The sequence below is a fragment of the Silene latifolia genome, chromosome 7 (assembly GCF_048544455.1).
Source record: "Silene latifolia isolate original U9 population chromosome 7, ASM4854445v1, whole genome shotgun sequence".
Lineage (NCBI taxonomy): Eukaryota > Viridiplantae > Streptophyta > Magnoliopsida > Caryophyllales > Caryophyllaceae > Silene > Silene latifolia.
Window position 1 is genome coordinate 23,663,449 of NC_133532.1, and position 16,050 is coordinate 23,679,498.

Consider the following 16,050-nt stretch of genomic DNA (forward strand, 5'->3'; position numbering starts at 1 on the left):
CAAAATTTTATATAATTTAATTTTAACCCAAATTATATAATATTTGCATTGAGATCCCTTAATCGGGTTCATCACACGGTGCTAGTGATTTAAAACTATATAATACTAGTATTGGTGCCCGGCTTCGCCCGGGCTACCTCTACTTACCATTAATTTTTTTTTTCATTAAATAAAATTACTTAAAGTTGCATAAACCATAGATTTATCATTAATACATTTTTCTATGACATATACTAAAATTACGATGAAATAAATTTTGAGACAAATTCACTACTCCCGCTATTAATATTTTATTCTTAATAATGAAACAATAGTAATAACATTTTATTACTTGCTGGTAATCATTGTTACTTTCACTACTCCCGCCGTAAATGTTAAATAATTAACATCTCTATACATCTAATAAACTATAAAGTTTAATAAAATTGAATAGATTTTAAATTTAATATGTAATTTTATGATGATTAATAATTAATACCATAAGTGTGCATGTTTATACTAATTAATTATTTTATTTTAAGGAAATTGACTACCTTCTAGTCTTCTATAAATATTTAGGAAAATAACTAAACATCTTCTTTCTTTTAGTCTCCTAAAAATTTACCATCTTAATTAATTATTTTATTTTAAGGAAATTAACCATCTTAATTCATTATTTTATTTTAAGGAAATTGATCATGTTTTAGTCTCTTACAAATGTTTATGAAAATTACCAAGATTCTATATAATTTAATTTTAACCTACACTATATAATATTTGCATTGAGATCCCTTAATCGGGTCCCATCACAGTCTTTAGTGATTTAAAACTATATAGTATAATTAATTTGTATAACTTTCTTTAATTACATTGAAGTCCCTTGGTTTCTGGAATTAATATATAGTATTGATTGATTGATTGATTGATTGATTGATTTCATAAGTTAAATCTAATTTTGATGGGAATTTCATATTTTCATGTTCAACCAAACAACCCCTTAAATTCCTATCTTTATTTGTTTCGACGAATACTATAATTATTTAATTAATTTTTTCTTTTTCAAACAAACACTATTCTAAAAAAAATAATATTAATAAAAAAAATCTAGGCGTTTGACGCTTACCTTTCTCGAATCACAATTGGATGGATACTTGACTCTATTTATACGCCAAATTACCCAACCCTAATTAAAAAAATTCACAACCCTAATTCTTCCAATTTTCTCAGATCTCTTCATCCAAAAGAATTCTACTATCACCACATTCATAATCAAAAGAATTCGTCCTTCTGGTAATTTTAATTTAATTGTTAATCAACACTTGTTATTATTTATTATGTAATTCCACCTTCTGTTTTCCTCTTTTTAATTAATCATCGTATTTATTTATTTACTTCATGCAATTTAAGTTTCGCATAGCCTGAAACGATTGGACTTTGTTGTTTTATTTGATTTTTTAGGTTAAAATTTTGATCTTTTGTCTTGCAATTGATTCTATTTACTGATTGTATTAATTTTTTAGGGTTTTTTTTTCTGTTGTATTTTGGATGAAAGTTTGGAGCTTTGTGATCTGGGTATTGTGTTTCTCATACACTTGCCTGGGTTTTAATTATGGAATGATAATTTTTGTTAGCACGAGTGAAACAGTGATTTGAGGCATTGGGGTGATATTGTTGTTGATAATATTGATTTGTCGCACTTGATAAGCTTTTTTATTGTTGGATTTATGATATTCGGCCGATTTTTGAAATCGCATTGGTGATTCCATAGGTACTTCATGCAGTCCAAAAGAATTGATTTTTTGCACTTTGTTGATTTAGGCGGAGTTTGAGGCGTTGGGTTTTTGTTGCTGTGGTTAATAACGTTGATTTGTTGCTCTTTGTTTGCTGGGCTGTTTTATTGTCGGATTTATGCTATTCGGTTAAGTTTTTGAAAACGCATTGGTGGTTTTGTATGCAGTGCCATGGCGTCCAAAAGAATTTTGAAGGAGTTGAAGGATCTGCAGAAGGACCCACCTACTTCATGTAGTGCAGGTATTGTTAGTAACCTAGGAACAGCTTATATTGTTTTCACAAAATCTCATTTGTGACGGCACATATCCGTCACTTTGGAGTGACGGATACCATTTTCCCTCACAAATGACCTAAATAAAGGAGAGAGGGAAGCATATGGGGTGCCCCCACGTTGTCCCCCCTATTCGTTTTGTGAGTGGCATTATCGTCACTTGCTCCGACCCGTCTTCAGCAAGACTAATTGGATTGATTTATACTGGATTTTTTGTTGTTGTACTCTTTTCATGTGTTTAAAGGTGTTGGTGACGTTTTTGAGATTAAAATAATTGAATGTGTCAATGGTTATAATTGTTATACATATCAGTTTATGAGCGTTTGGCGTATGACAGTGATAGCAGAGTGCCTTTTTTAAACGATTTCAGGTTCAGAACTTGGTTTTTTGTGTTTATCTGCTATTTAACCAGTAGCTATCTTGTGTCTTCCATATCTTTAGGGCTTCTAGTTCACTGCATCCAAATATGCTAATAATGATTTCAGCTCATCCTAAAAAATTGTAAACAACCACGACTCATAACATTTCAGCCCTAGTGTGAATTGAGCATATTACTTCCAGCTTGAGAGTTCATCTTTTATGACCGTTGTAACTTGTTCCAAGTTCAAATTTTACATTGCTGCCTTGCTGGTGTCTCCTTTTTGTCATTGTGGTTCAAGAGGACTGAACATCAAGGTTTTCAGTAAAGTTTATTTTGGAAAATAAACACATTGTTTTCAATCTTTGAACTTTGTTTTACTGATTTCAAATACTCCAGTTTTGGTGGTGTCTTTGTAGTCTGGAGATTTGTATTGCTCTGATTTCTTTTGAGAGTGCACTTATAAAGATTCCACTGCATTGCCTTTTTTTGTTTGTTAGAGCTTCTCTAGATTCTCCTTGATGTTGTTGAGGTACGTGCACAATAGATGGCCGGCGGGATGAGTTTCGGAACGCCCCTTTTTTGTGCTAATATGGTGCCCTAACTTCTATAAAACACATTCTGTGTCCTGTCTTCTTGTTTTCTGGTCTGTACCTTTGTGGGGTTGCTCTTTGATAGGCTTCATCTATTGTTTTTTCATGTGTTATCGGACTTCTTGTCAATGCAGAGTTTGGAGTTGACATACGTATCGGTAGTCCTTAATTTTAATTGGTTCGTTGGAAGTTATATGTGCCTTTTAGGGAATGCTGTGGTTTTTTTTTGAAAACTCGAGCTTGGTTAATGAGAAATCATTATATACCTGTATGTTTTGCCGTAGGCTTGGCAGTGCTTAGGGCTCTGTTTAATTAATGTAGTCTTTCATAGTTCTGTTCTGTAATGGTTGTTAATTCTTTGCAACAGGGCCGGTTGGTGAAGACATGTTCCATTGGCAAGCAACAATTATGGGGCCTAGCGACAGCCCATACACCGGAGGTGTATTTCTTGTGTCTATCCATTTTCCTCCGGACTATCCATTCAAGCCTCCCAAGGTAAGTTTTTTTTTCAACTTCAGTTGTGACTTGTGATCCCTGAAATTTTATGGTGGTCCAGTTACTTTTTAGGGTTGTGTTGCAACTGTTCAGAACATAATTGTTTGTGAAGTCTCCATATATTGGAGAAAGACTTGTCATCATGTATCTGATTTAGCACCCATAAGGCATAAGTTAATGTTGTGGTAGATAAAATTTTGATACTGTCGGAGAAAAGGGTGTTCGTTTGTGGGATTTATTAGTTAAAGAATGTGTGATAGGTTGCAGTGGTTAAGTAGATTTCCCCATTCCTTTTATTTTGTTACGTGGTTTTTGTTTGATGTCATTTGAGCGCTAGATTTATTGATAGAGCGACTTGTTGACTTGGTAATCAGTGGCGTGATATAGGGGAGTTATCAGGGCTGTTCTCAAGTTTTGGTATTTTAACTTTTAAGTGGTGATGTGGGGATTTTCCATCATTATGGTTTTTTTGATATAGGCATTGATGCATTGTTACTTAAACAAAATTGAATATTACATTTACATTCTATTCCGTTGAATAAATTCCCATAAGCCCATAGTAAAACAAATACGGAGTATGTAGTATTTTGATCACAACAGTCAACAACCCATATTTCAAAATATCATTAATACTTTACCCGATTTAAATCTATATTACTCACTTTTTAAAAAACTTGTAATTTAATATGTGAAGTGCAAATCCTGTTTTTATTTGTGTAAAATGAGGCATCAAATTCTGTTATGTAAAGGCCAGTAAAATTTGACATCAAAGGATGGGCAGCTATCACCTCTGGTTAAAGTTTATTAAGTTATGATCGCATGGCTTCAATATGTTGTCCTGTTACGTTACTGTTACCCATTTGTGTCCGACACTACATATCTATCTGCTACTGTCCAACCCGTCTACTTTAAAGTCTGTCTTGTAGCTCAAGAGTCTCTAAAAGTGACTGGCTGACTATTGGAAGTTTATATTCTCAAGGTCGATGTTCTTTAATTCTACAATTGTTGTGTTTCCTTACGCAGGTATCCTTCAAGACCAAAGTATATCATCCTAATATCAACAGTAATGGGAGCATATGTCTTGATATTCTCAAAGAACAATGGAGCCCTGCTTTGACAATTTCCAAGGTTAGTTTAGTCTGACGTGATTTGCGCTTTCCCGAAAATAGAAATAGGTGCAATTCGTTGAGAAAATCGGTGAACTGAGAGCCCAAGAAAATTCTTTTTAAATGGCTTACCTATACACTAGAAACACAAATGTTAAGGTATTTTTACATGGAATTAACTTTAATGGTGGTCTTTTAAACTGATTTGCTACTTTCGCCTTGGAATTGAAAACTGCATTTCAACTTGCCGCTCCAAAATATTCTGTATACTCCACCTTTTAAAAGCCCAATATCAATTCTTGTGACTGGAGTTTGGGATTTTGACCGATTAGTGTGTCTTAGATTGAGAATTAAAGCAATCACAATGTATCTGATTGCATTTCTATTGCAGTTTATACTGTAATCCAATAGCATGGTTTTCCAAGTTTTCTTTTCGGTTCATAGTCCACATCCTGTTTTGACATGCTTTTTTTGTGCTCGTCACTCTTCTACTTGCCATTAGTAGTTCTAACCAAATAATTGCAAAATGCAACAGGTTCTTCTGTCCATATGTTCACTCTTGACGGATCCAAATCCGGATGATCCACTGGTACCAGAAATTGCCCATATGTACAAGACCGACAGGTCCAAGTATGAGCAGAATGCTCGCAGCTGGACTCAGAAGTACGCCATGGGTTGAACGCGAATTTAAAAGTAAACAGTTCTATCAGTCCTTTGTTAATTATCATAATCGGAATTGGGATGCCGTGTTTTGTGAATACTATAAAGACAACTTGATTGTGTGAGGACTTGGTCACTTCTTTGATAAGTTATGTATCCGATTCCGTGTTAGGAGTTTCCTTTGCATCCGTTTTGCATACCCCTTATCCTTTGCACCCACAAGTATGAAATATGAGCAAATTATAACTAGATTTTTAGAAGATTTTTCACCGTCTTTAACTTATTAAAACGTATCACTGCGCGCATGGTGCCAGTGAGGTCTTTTAAAATCTACTTGAGAAACAATCCTGATTCTCTTTTTAGTAATTAATGTGAAAAATATGAATTTAACACTTAAAACTAGAGCCGTCAAACAATGACACGACATGAAAACACGACACCAACCAGACACGAAATTAACGGGTTAAGGTTGGCGTTTGATAACCCATTTATGTAAGTGGGTCGACACGAACACGGCGTGAAATTTAATTGGGTCGTGTTTGGGTTGGAGGGTTTGTGATCTGTTTACATGTGACATGAACACAAACTCGACACGACTCGATCTGTTTATCCACTCTCCTTGAAACGAGTGCAGACTATGATTTATAGGCTTGTAGCATAATACCCGGCCACTACGAGCAAGATTTGGTACTACAACCGGCGCTACCACCGTGCTCTGTTCTCTTTTTGTTTCGACAACTATTAGTAGAATTTGGAGTGATTTTTGTTCTTTCCATTTCGAGTTTTCCAACTTTTCTCCTCAGATTTCGACTCCTAATAGCATTGGACAAATTTTCTTTTCCAGGCTTATTTTTCTTGTGTATACAATTGTTTAGCCTACTAATAGGCAGTGGCATAGTCTCTAAGCCCATCAATTTTAGCACCACTCCTGGCCTGCACCATATCACACTTTCTCCACCTACACTATTAGGCAACTGCAACATTCTCCCTAGTTTTAGCCCGTCTTGTTGGCGGCTTGTGTTGTCGTTATGGAAAGAAGATGGTCTATGCATTGCACCACGACCATCGAGTGAGAGTCGAGGGTGCTCATTCAATGCATTCCTTGTAAATGCATTCCTTGCTGAACAAGAAGATAGTCTATGCATTGCACTAGGACCATCGAGTGAGAGTCGAGGGTGCTCATTCAATGCATTCCTTACTGAACAAGAAGATAGTCTTTGCACTGCACTACGGCCATCGAGTGAGAGTCGAGGATGCTCATTCAACGCATTCCTTGTTGAACGTAGGATATCTGAGTGGTTCACACACGACATCCTACGAGGAAAATCAAACTCGACTACATCTTGATTATCTACATCTTTACGATTTGGCACTTCCTCTTCCCTCGACTTCTTTTCCTCTGGCTCGAGTTGTAGCATGAATTCTTTTAAAGTGACGCTCTTTCTCACGACATTTGAACTATCATTGTTAACGTCACTTTCAATGTTGGACGATAAGCTAGGTGCCTGAAATGGTTCCAAGGATTTTTCGATTTGGGCGAGAGTTGAAGTGGATATGTCGCCATTGCAAATGCTCGAAAAACTCGTCTTTATCTTTTCACCCATCAAGTTCTTAAGGAAGAAGAAGTTGATATCTTTCATTATTAATAAGGGAAATGCAAGAGAATAAAACACTAGCCTATGAATTTTATAAAAAAGAAAATGAAATAGAGATTTTATAATTATTTGTGCATGGATTGAATGAGGAGAGTTGAGGTATGATTATAGCATAGAAATAGTAGGGATATTGAATGAAGTCACGTGATTTTTGAGGTTGAACAAGAACATATTAACATGATTCACAAGTTCAAGCACCTTGTCTTTCTATTTGGGTAAATTAAATTAAATATGCAGAGCAGAGATTAAAAAAAAAAATTGCTTCTATGGTTGGGGATGTTTTGTAATTTGGCGGTTTTGTTTAAATTGTTTTTATGTGAGTTTTCACTTTAATTTTTATATAGGTTCGTAAAAAATTTTGAAATTATATTATTATTAAATTTCTTATATGAAAACGTTTTTGTATGATGATAACATTTGATTATATAACCTCCTACAATTTGAAAGATATTGAAAAGAAAATTAAGTACTTCAAAATTTGAGAATGATTTTATGGGAAAAAAGGGTGCTGCTAAGTATTGTCGACACATTACTACATATCGTCGACAGTTAGTAATGCACTTTCAACTTTGCCCTTTTATAATTATTCACTTAACTTTTCACCAACTTACTTCTACAAGCAATTAACTTTGAAATTTTAAAAAAAAAAATTCATCATGATGCAACGTAATCAAACAAATTAGAATGACTAATTAACATAATTGAACTAAGCGATTCAATCTTTTAGCCGCTGCTTTGAACGATCATCACAAATGACCATTCAAGGTAAACATGTGAAAGGGACATACACTAACAAGTGTCATCACACCATAAACAAGTGTCGATGAAATTCGCTATTACGTGTTGGCGAATATGGAGATAGAGAAATAAATTGGCGTTTGGGCGAGCGGAAGACAATCCTATCGAGCCTATTCAGTTCTTACTTCGCCAATTTGACCTTTCAAAACGGACTCTAGGCCCCTTTTCACTGTTCGTTCCTACTCCACGTACGGTTTTTGAAGAACGTTTTATTCGCAGGTGTAATACTCGCCCTGTTGGGGACCTGTTGACTGACCTTATATACGTATTTGACATCTTGGAACCTTTCATACAAACGAACTTGGAACTTAGTGATCTTGGGGAATGGGAACTCGATCTAGCGTAGGCCACTCGATCGAGTAGTCTTGTGACTCGATCGAGTAGGCTTCATACTCGATCGAGTATGGCGAGTTCTGTAACACCGCCGCACACCAGGACGCCTTACCAAAGACCATCCAAGTGTATGAAGGTGTTACCATCTCGGTCACCCGAGGTAGTAGATCAAATAGACAATAAAAGAACATTTATAATTAATTACTTTAACACTTTACAACCGCGGTACAAAACTGAATACAAGTGATAACTATGATCATTAAAGAACTCATGCGTCACCGAACACCTATCGGTAGCGTGGTGACTCGATTCCCTCCATGCCCAACGCAACAACCAATCGTACTCGTTTAAGCCAATCGCTCACCATCCCGAATGGATCACCACGATTTGAAAACATAATACGAGGTCGATTCATCGAGCAATTAAGATAAGACAAGTACGATAAATAACCGGTGATCATCCACCAACCCCGGTCTCCCGATCTCACACGCAGAACCGACTACACACCGAGGTGTGCGGCCCCGCAGAGACTACCCATCGCAACAGGTAGCCCACGCCGCCAGTGGGGGACCGCAGCCCACCCCCACCAAGTCTAGCTCCTCAACGAGCGACTAGCAATCCCTGTCCCTTAATGTGCACATCCCCTCCCGTGACGGGTTCCACGGAGGGCGAACTAGGGTGTGAAGCCACTCCCGCAAGTGACTCCACCACAATCACACACACCACAAAGATCACATTGTCACAACACCACAACCGTCACAACACAACCACATCACCACCGTCACCACAACACCCATACTCCGATGATCAGCAGATAACAACAATTACAAAACAAACACAATCTTAAATCAATTAACAGTAACCGAGTAGGGAAACCCTACCTCGTCGCAAGCCATGAAAAGCATCCACACACAGCCAAGCAAGACTCCAATATGCATCCTACAACGATAGCCATCCCCTATTATACAACTATCCTCAATAACCTACTAGAAGACACAGGGCAGAGACTTACCGAATGATGCGAATCACGATGACACGGACGACGACCACACACGCAACCTTCCTAAGCGAATCCCGTCTTTCCCATGGTGGAGATGTAGGCTATATATATGAGAGTGTATGGAGGTAGGGGTGATAGGAGAGAGTGGCAGGCTAGGGTTAGAGAAAGAGGAACTGTCGAGAAAATGAGAAATGAAATGAATCTCACGAACTTGCGTTTTATATTAACACGCCAACAGCAGCCATACTCGGTCGAGTACTGGAGTGCTCGGCCGAGTAGGCTCTACTCGGTCGAGTATAGACTATACTCGGCCGAGTAGCCTCTGCTAGGTCGAGTAATCAATCCTATAAGGTTCATGTTCCAATATTAGTCCCTCACCCATTCCTCCCTAAGGTCTTTCTTGGTCAACAGGGTCGGTCAATAGAGTCCTTAAATATCCTGAGTATTACAGTCTTCCCCCCTTAAAAAGAACTTCGTCCCCGAAGTTCAGTCCCCACGACACCAACAGCAAGGCTACGCATTATGAACACAATCCACACACATAAAGACATACGAACTCTGCCCATCCTTGATACCACCACCCCACCACATTATTCAAACAACCATTCATACCACCATAACTATTCTCCCATGTATTACCGGCCAACAACTATCACACAAAACATACATGGAAATAATCCTATCACAGATTCACAGCAAAATATGTTCCTATCCCATACCACCTGTTTTTCATTATGTACCATCTTGTTAAAAGTAACACAACGACCAGCAAAGGTACACATCCGCGAAACTTCCATGCAACTTCAAGGAATCATACATGCAACTTCAATACATGTAATATAAATGTAATTTCAAATACTATAGACATAATTTCATCACTTGCTTTTGCGACATTACTCTTCCCCTCTTAAAGGAACTTCGTCCCCAAAGTTCACTACTAACAACTTCCCCGTTTCCAAAATCAACACCTATATCCTAATAGTGACATCACACACAAACTGCGACTAACAATGATTCATGCTACGAAACTTAATTTATGACGTTACACAATTACGACCAATAGCAACATAATGTGACGGAAATTAAGTAATCTATATATATATATAGATATTGTTACCGAATAATAATAGCACTACCAATTAACAGTTATCTAGTGACGTAACGACCATTAAGTTTCACTCATCCAGTTGAACCTGCTATAATTGTAACCAAATACTGACACCACGGAAGATTGCATTAAATAACCAAGCATATATACGTACATGACTTATGACAGCTACGACACCTTCTTGTCATTACGTCATCATTCACACATCATGTATATATATATATATATATATATATATATATATATATATATATATATATATATATATATATATATATATATATATATATATATATATATATATATATATATATATCGAATTGTAGCATCTTGAACAAGATAAGAGCCTTCATGTTGACCATGGCAATGTGAGAAACATTCATATTTTGACATATTATCCAAGCACATGCATACATGTAACATGATCGTAGTCCATTCTTGGACAGTTGGTTATGCTAAGCGATACTATGAGGCACCCACACACTTGACACACCAATAATCAGATAGATCTGATGGTTCGGAAAATATCAAACACAAAAGGTCCTTGTAACAGTCACATTCGGCCGAGTATGAGTGGCTACTCGGTCGAGTAAACTCTACTCGGTCGAGTATAATAGTATACTCGGCCGAGTAATCTTTACTCGGTCGAGTTTAAACAAGCAGAGAGCTTTCTGACGCACTGCAACACAATGCATCCTCGAATTCACCTGCAACCAAACTTACTACCACCATACTAATCATGACCAACTCAAACGAGTCACTACACAATAAGCTAAATAAGTAACGACCTTATGGCCGAGTACAGTCATCCAACAGTAAGAAATAAATCCGGAAAGTAAACATCCAACACAAAAGAAACAAATCCAGGAAATACAACAAAAGGATCAATAGCTAGGACCCTCCTCCATGTTCTGGTCACCACCTCCACCAGAAGTACCTGCACCCGAGCTACTTGCTCCCGGAAAACCTGCTGCTGTTGAGTAGTCCCCTTCTAGCTGGCTGCCGTAGTTGGCTCCCCACGGTCCTGTGAGGCAGCCAAACTCGGTCTCCTCAGGTGGCCTCCAAAAACCGGGATCAACTCCGTAGCTGTGGAAGACTCTCGTGTCCACTCCAGGTCCTCTCCACCAAACAGGTTGCGCTAGCTGTGCCCCTATGCCCTGATTAAGGGTCATCTCGTGCATGTTGCAGAGCACCAAAGTAGTGGAGATCCGCTCAGACAAGTCACTCGGCTGCATCCTAGGGTCATGCACCGTGGGGTAGGGCGAATCTTGGTGAGTAGAAGCCGGGCGAGTAAGAGGGCTCGGGTTCGACCGGGTCCGCCTAGATCGCCTAACCCTACAAGCGCTCACAAGGTGGGGGGGGGGTTACTCTTGTCCCTCGGCATCGTGGATGCTCGGTCTAGGTATAACACAGGGTTCCCACTCGGCCAAGTGGTCGACAACGGGGATATGGGCAGGGTCAGGAAGTACCATCCACATAGATCCCCTCACCCTCCAGGCATAAGACCCGTCATCCATCTTCCTCGACCATCTGTTCTGACGCCAATACTGAGCGTCCATGGTAGGAACGGTCTCAACATACTCATCCCCCTCTGGAGGTGGGGCCTCAAAATCAGCCAGACGCTAAGCTAGGCGAGTCACTATGGCCCCGCAAGCAATATGTCGGGTCTCAGACTGTGTCATGCGCTCTAGACTAGAGCACACTATCCCCGGAGTACTATAATAGAACGGCTTCCTACGGTGCAGGTTAAGGTAAGACATAAGCAACATGACCTCATGAGAATTAAGCTTGCTCACATCGTCTCTCGCATACAACAAACAAGTCATCATCCTCAGGAACATACGAAGGGAAATATGTTGCACATCATTGATCAGCATAGCACTGGCACTAGGGGCAGGTCGGCCAGTCAAGAAAGGAAGGTAGAGAGGGGCACCACTGTTCTTGGCCATGTCACTAAGGTATCTCGTCCCCTCCTCCTCCAAACCCAGATGACCCGCAAACTCATCCAAAGTCAGCTCGTGATCCTCATTCATGAGGCGGAAGGAGACGGTCTTCCCCTTCGCATCATACTCGTACGAGCTCAAGAATTCTAAGGTCAGGTGGAGGTAGGACTTCTTCCTTAAATGGTATAACCCCTCCATTCCCAAAATCTCAAATATATGAATTATGTCTCCCTTAATCCCCCAAGGTCTCTAAAATCTCGGGGTTCACACACCGAGTAGGTCGGAAAGGACGTTTCATCAAGGCTACAAAGGCCTTGCGCTGCTTGAAATCAGAGAAAACTACCGATGGATATGCCTCCACCGGTGGAACCACGGGCTCATGGCTAGACTGAACCATTTCAAGTTGAACATTTGGACGGGTCCTCTTGTTTGTTAGACCTCTGGTTTTCACCATACTGCAAGAGACAAGCTTTAACAAGGGAATTGACACACTAACAATGTTGCAAAAGATGGATTGTTTTTCAATTGTATACAATTTTGAGACGAACTTTTAAGACAAATTTTCTCATCAAAACACCAAATACTTTACTTAAAACATCGTTACCGACATCCAAAAGCTTGAAACCGAATAATAATCAAACAAAAGATGAGGTATTTCGATTTTAGCAAACCCTAAAACTCAAAAATCCAATTTAAACTCTGAAATTGCTCTTGTGACGGTATAGTCGAGGTTTATATACAATTAAATCCAAGGAATAACAAGAAGAAGACTTAATTTCAGTTACTCATGATGGAATTTCGAAAAATTGACAAAATCATACCATAACTTTGAAAACAAAGGAAGAAATTGAGTTAAAACCTTACCTTGAATTGATTTGTGGCAATAAGAACAAGTTGACCACCAAGAATTTACCCAAAAGCTTGAAAAAGGAGAAGTATGGAGTTTTAGAGAGAAGAATAAGAAGAGATGTGAGACGGAAATAAGAAAAGAAGGGATGAAAATAGGGTTTTTGTATAACCCGGGTGAGTCCCGATAAAGCAGTACTCGGTCGAGTACTGGGTATACTCGGCCGAGTGTCGACTACTCGGTCGAGTATTCTATATACTCGGTCGAGTTTTCCAGAGCAGTAGCGATTTTGATTTTCCACAAAATGAGCACTCGGTCGAGCACCTTCATACTCGGCCGAGTGTGGTCTACTCGGTCGAGTACGAATTTCTATTCGGTCGAGTGTCTAAGAGCTGATATGAAATCTGAATTTTAATGTTCCGCAAAACAAATAGCATAGTTCGGAGTTCCGTGCAAACGGCTCGTCACTGTTAGAGCTTACTTCTATCACATAAACACGCATCAACACGAATTTTTGCACATCCATTACCAATTCGATCATCATTTCTACTTACATACCTACTTTGCTATAAGAACAACTTACATGTCACCCTTAAGCATATGTAACAATTAACTACTACACTCGCAAAGTTTAACTCATATACCACATTATTACACATTCCACCGATCATATTGTACTCACCTTAAACTAAACGTTTACAAGACATCAATCATCACATAACGCAGCCATTGACAAACAAATTATTTGACTTTCCCCATGTCACACATATCAGCAAACCCCTTCACCGTCTCTAGGCTTTTCCACGCACGTTGATACACATTATTCTAACCACAGATGTACACAACAACCATCATTAAGCAACGACTCTTACTAGGTACCCTTTTTTCCGTGTCTGGTTTAAGCATGATGGGGCCATGATTTTAAAATGAGGGCGCCTATTCACCCAAAATCTAGCATCGGCTGGGCTCCCAACGCACATACACCAGGTTCATTTTAGTTGACACCCTACATTCATTGGATTCATTGGTTCAGGCTCTAAAATCGTCGGCTCTGATACCCTTTGTAACACCCCCGCACACCAGGACGCCTTACCAAAGACCATCCCAGTGTATGAAGGTGTTACCATCTCGGTCACCCGAGGTAGTAGATCAAATAGACAATAAAAGAACATTTATAATTAATTACTTTAACACTTTACAACCGCGGTACAAAACTGAATACAAGTGATAACTATGACTGTTAAAGAACTCATGCGTCTGAACACCTATGCCGGTAGCGTGGTGAATCGATTCCCTCCATGCCCAACGGCAACAACCAACTGTACCTGCTAAGCCAACTGCTCACCATCCCCGAATGGATCACCACAATTTTGAAAACATAATACGGGGTCAGTTACTGAGCAATTAAGATAAGACAAGTACGATAAATAACCAGCTGATCATCCACCAACCCCGGTCTCTCGATCTCACACGGTAACCGACTACACACCGAGGTGTGCAGCCCTGCCAGACTACCCATCGCAACAGGTAGCCCACGCCGCCAGTGGGGGACCGCAGCCTATCCCCATCAAGTCCAGCTCCTCAACGAGCGACTAACAATCCTTGTCCCTTAATGTGCACATCCCCTCCCGTGACGGGTTCCACGGAGGGCGAACTAGGGTGTGAAGCCACTCCCGCAAGTGACTCCACCACAATCACACACACCACATCATCACATCTGTCACAACACCACAACCGTCACAACACAACCACATCACCACCGTCACCACAAAACCCATACTCCGATGATCAGCAGATAACAACAATTACAAAACAAACACAATCTTAAATCAATTAACAGTAACCGAGTAGGGAAACCCTACCTCGTCGCAAGCCATGAAAAGCATCCACACACAGCCAAGCAAGACTCCAATATGCATCCTACAACGATAGTCATCCCCTATTATACAACTATCCTCAATAACCCACTAGAAGACACAGGGCAGAGACTTACCTAATGATGCGAATCACGATGACACGGACGACGACCACACACGCAACCTTCCTAAGCGAATCCCGTCTTTCCCATGGTGGAGATGTAGGCTATATATATGAGAGTGCATGGAGGTAGGGGTGATAGGAGAGAGTGGCAGGCTAGGGTTAGAGAAAGAGGAACTGTCGAGAAAATGAGAAATGAAATTAATCTCGCGAACTTGCGTTTTATATTAACACGTCAACAGCAGCCATACTCGGTCGAGTACTGGAGTGCTCGGCCGAGTAGGCTCTACTCGGTCGAGTATAGACTATACTCGGCCGAGTAGTCTCTGCTAGGTCGAGTAATCAATCCTATAAGGTTCATGTTCCAATCTTAGTCCCTCACCCATTCCTCCCTAAAGTCTTTATTGGTCAACAGGGTCGGTCAACAGAGTCCTTAAATATCCTGAGTATTACAAGTTCAGCGTTAAAATATAAATCGTGAAGTCGTAAACCCAAATCAGTTTTTCATTTCATTTCTCCCAAAACCTAATTGACGACACTTCTTCTCCCTCACCATCTTTCAACCTTTTTGGGATCCCTCACACTTGGAGACACCATGGGGATGGAGGCTCGAGTCGGGTCGTGGTCTTGTCGCCGGAATGCCAGGCTTAGGTAAGTTGTCATCATCATCCGTAGTTTCGGTTATATGGTCATGGTTGTTAGTAATAGGGGTTTCCTAGTGGTTGTGATAGGTGTTGGTGGAGGTTGCCTTGCCTTCATATGGATGTATGCGATGTTGGCTGCTGATTGCTAAAGGTAGGTTTTCTTACTGAGTACTGTTGATTAGTTGTCATGTATGGTGCGTGGTATTTCTGATTATGCAGTAGTATTGTTGTATTTGTGTATGGGGTACGTCCCTTGCTGAGTGGAGTCATCTTCGAGAATGGCTTCACGTCCTTGTTCCGCCCCTTGTGGTTTCTGTCACAAAGGGGATGTGCACATTAATGGTCATTGGGTTATTCGCTCTATGGTTTTAAGCGGAGTTTAGGTAGTAAGGCTGCGGTCCCCACTGGCGGTGTGAATTATTGGAGTTGGAGGTTTATGCTTGCGTTATACTATGTTTTGGATGTTGTTATTCAGTTACTGACCTTATGTGG

The 16,050-nt window shown here is 39.7% G+C and overlaps 1 protein-coding gene across 1 annotated transcript; it reads left to right on the forward strand.

Annotated features, from left to right (window-relative positions):
- Window positions 1–1,021: 1,021 nt before the first annotated feature.
- Window positions 1,022–5,439, forward strand: LOC141591950 (ubiquitin-conjugating enzyme E2 28-like). Its single transcript, XM_074412470.1, has 5 exons — window positions 1,022–1,269; window positions 1,937–2,010; window positions 3,360–3,487; window positions 4,511–4,615; window positions 5,129–5,439. Exons 2-5 carry the CDS (start codon window positions 1,941–1,943, stop codon window positions 5,270–5,272), a joined length of 447 nt encoding a protein of 148 aa, XP_074268571.1. The 5' UTR covers window positions 1,022–1,269; window positions 1,937–1,940; the 3' UTR covers window positions 5,273–5,439.
- The last annotated feature ends 10,611 nt before the right edge of the window (window positions 5,440–16,050 follow it).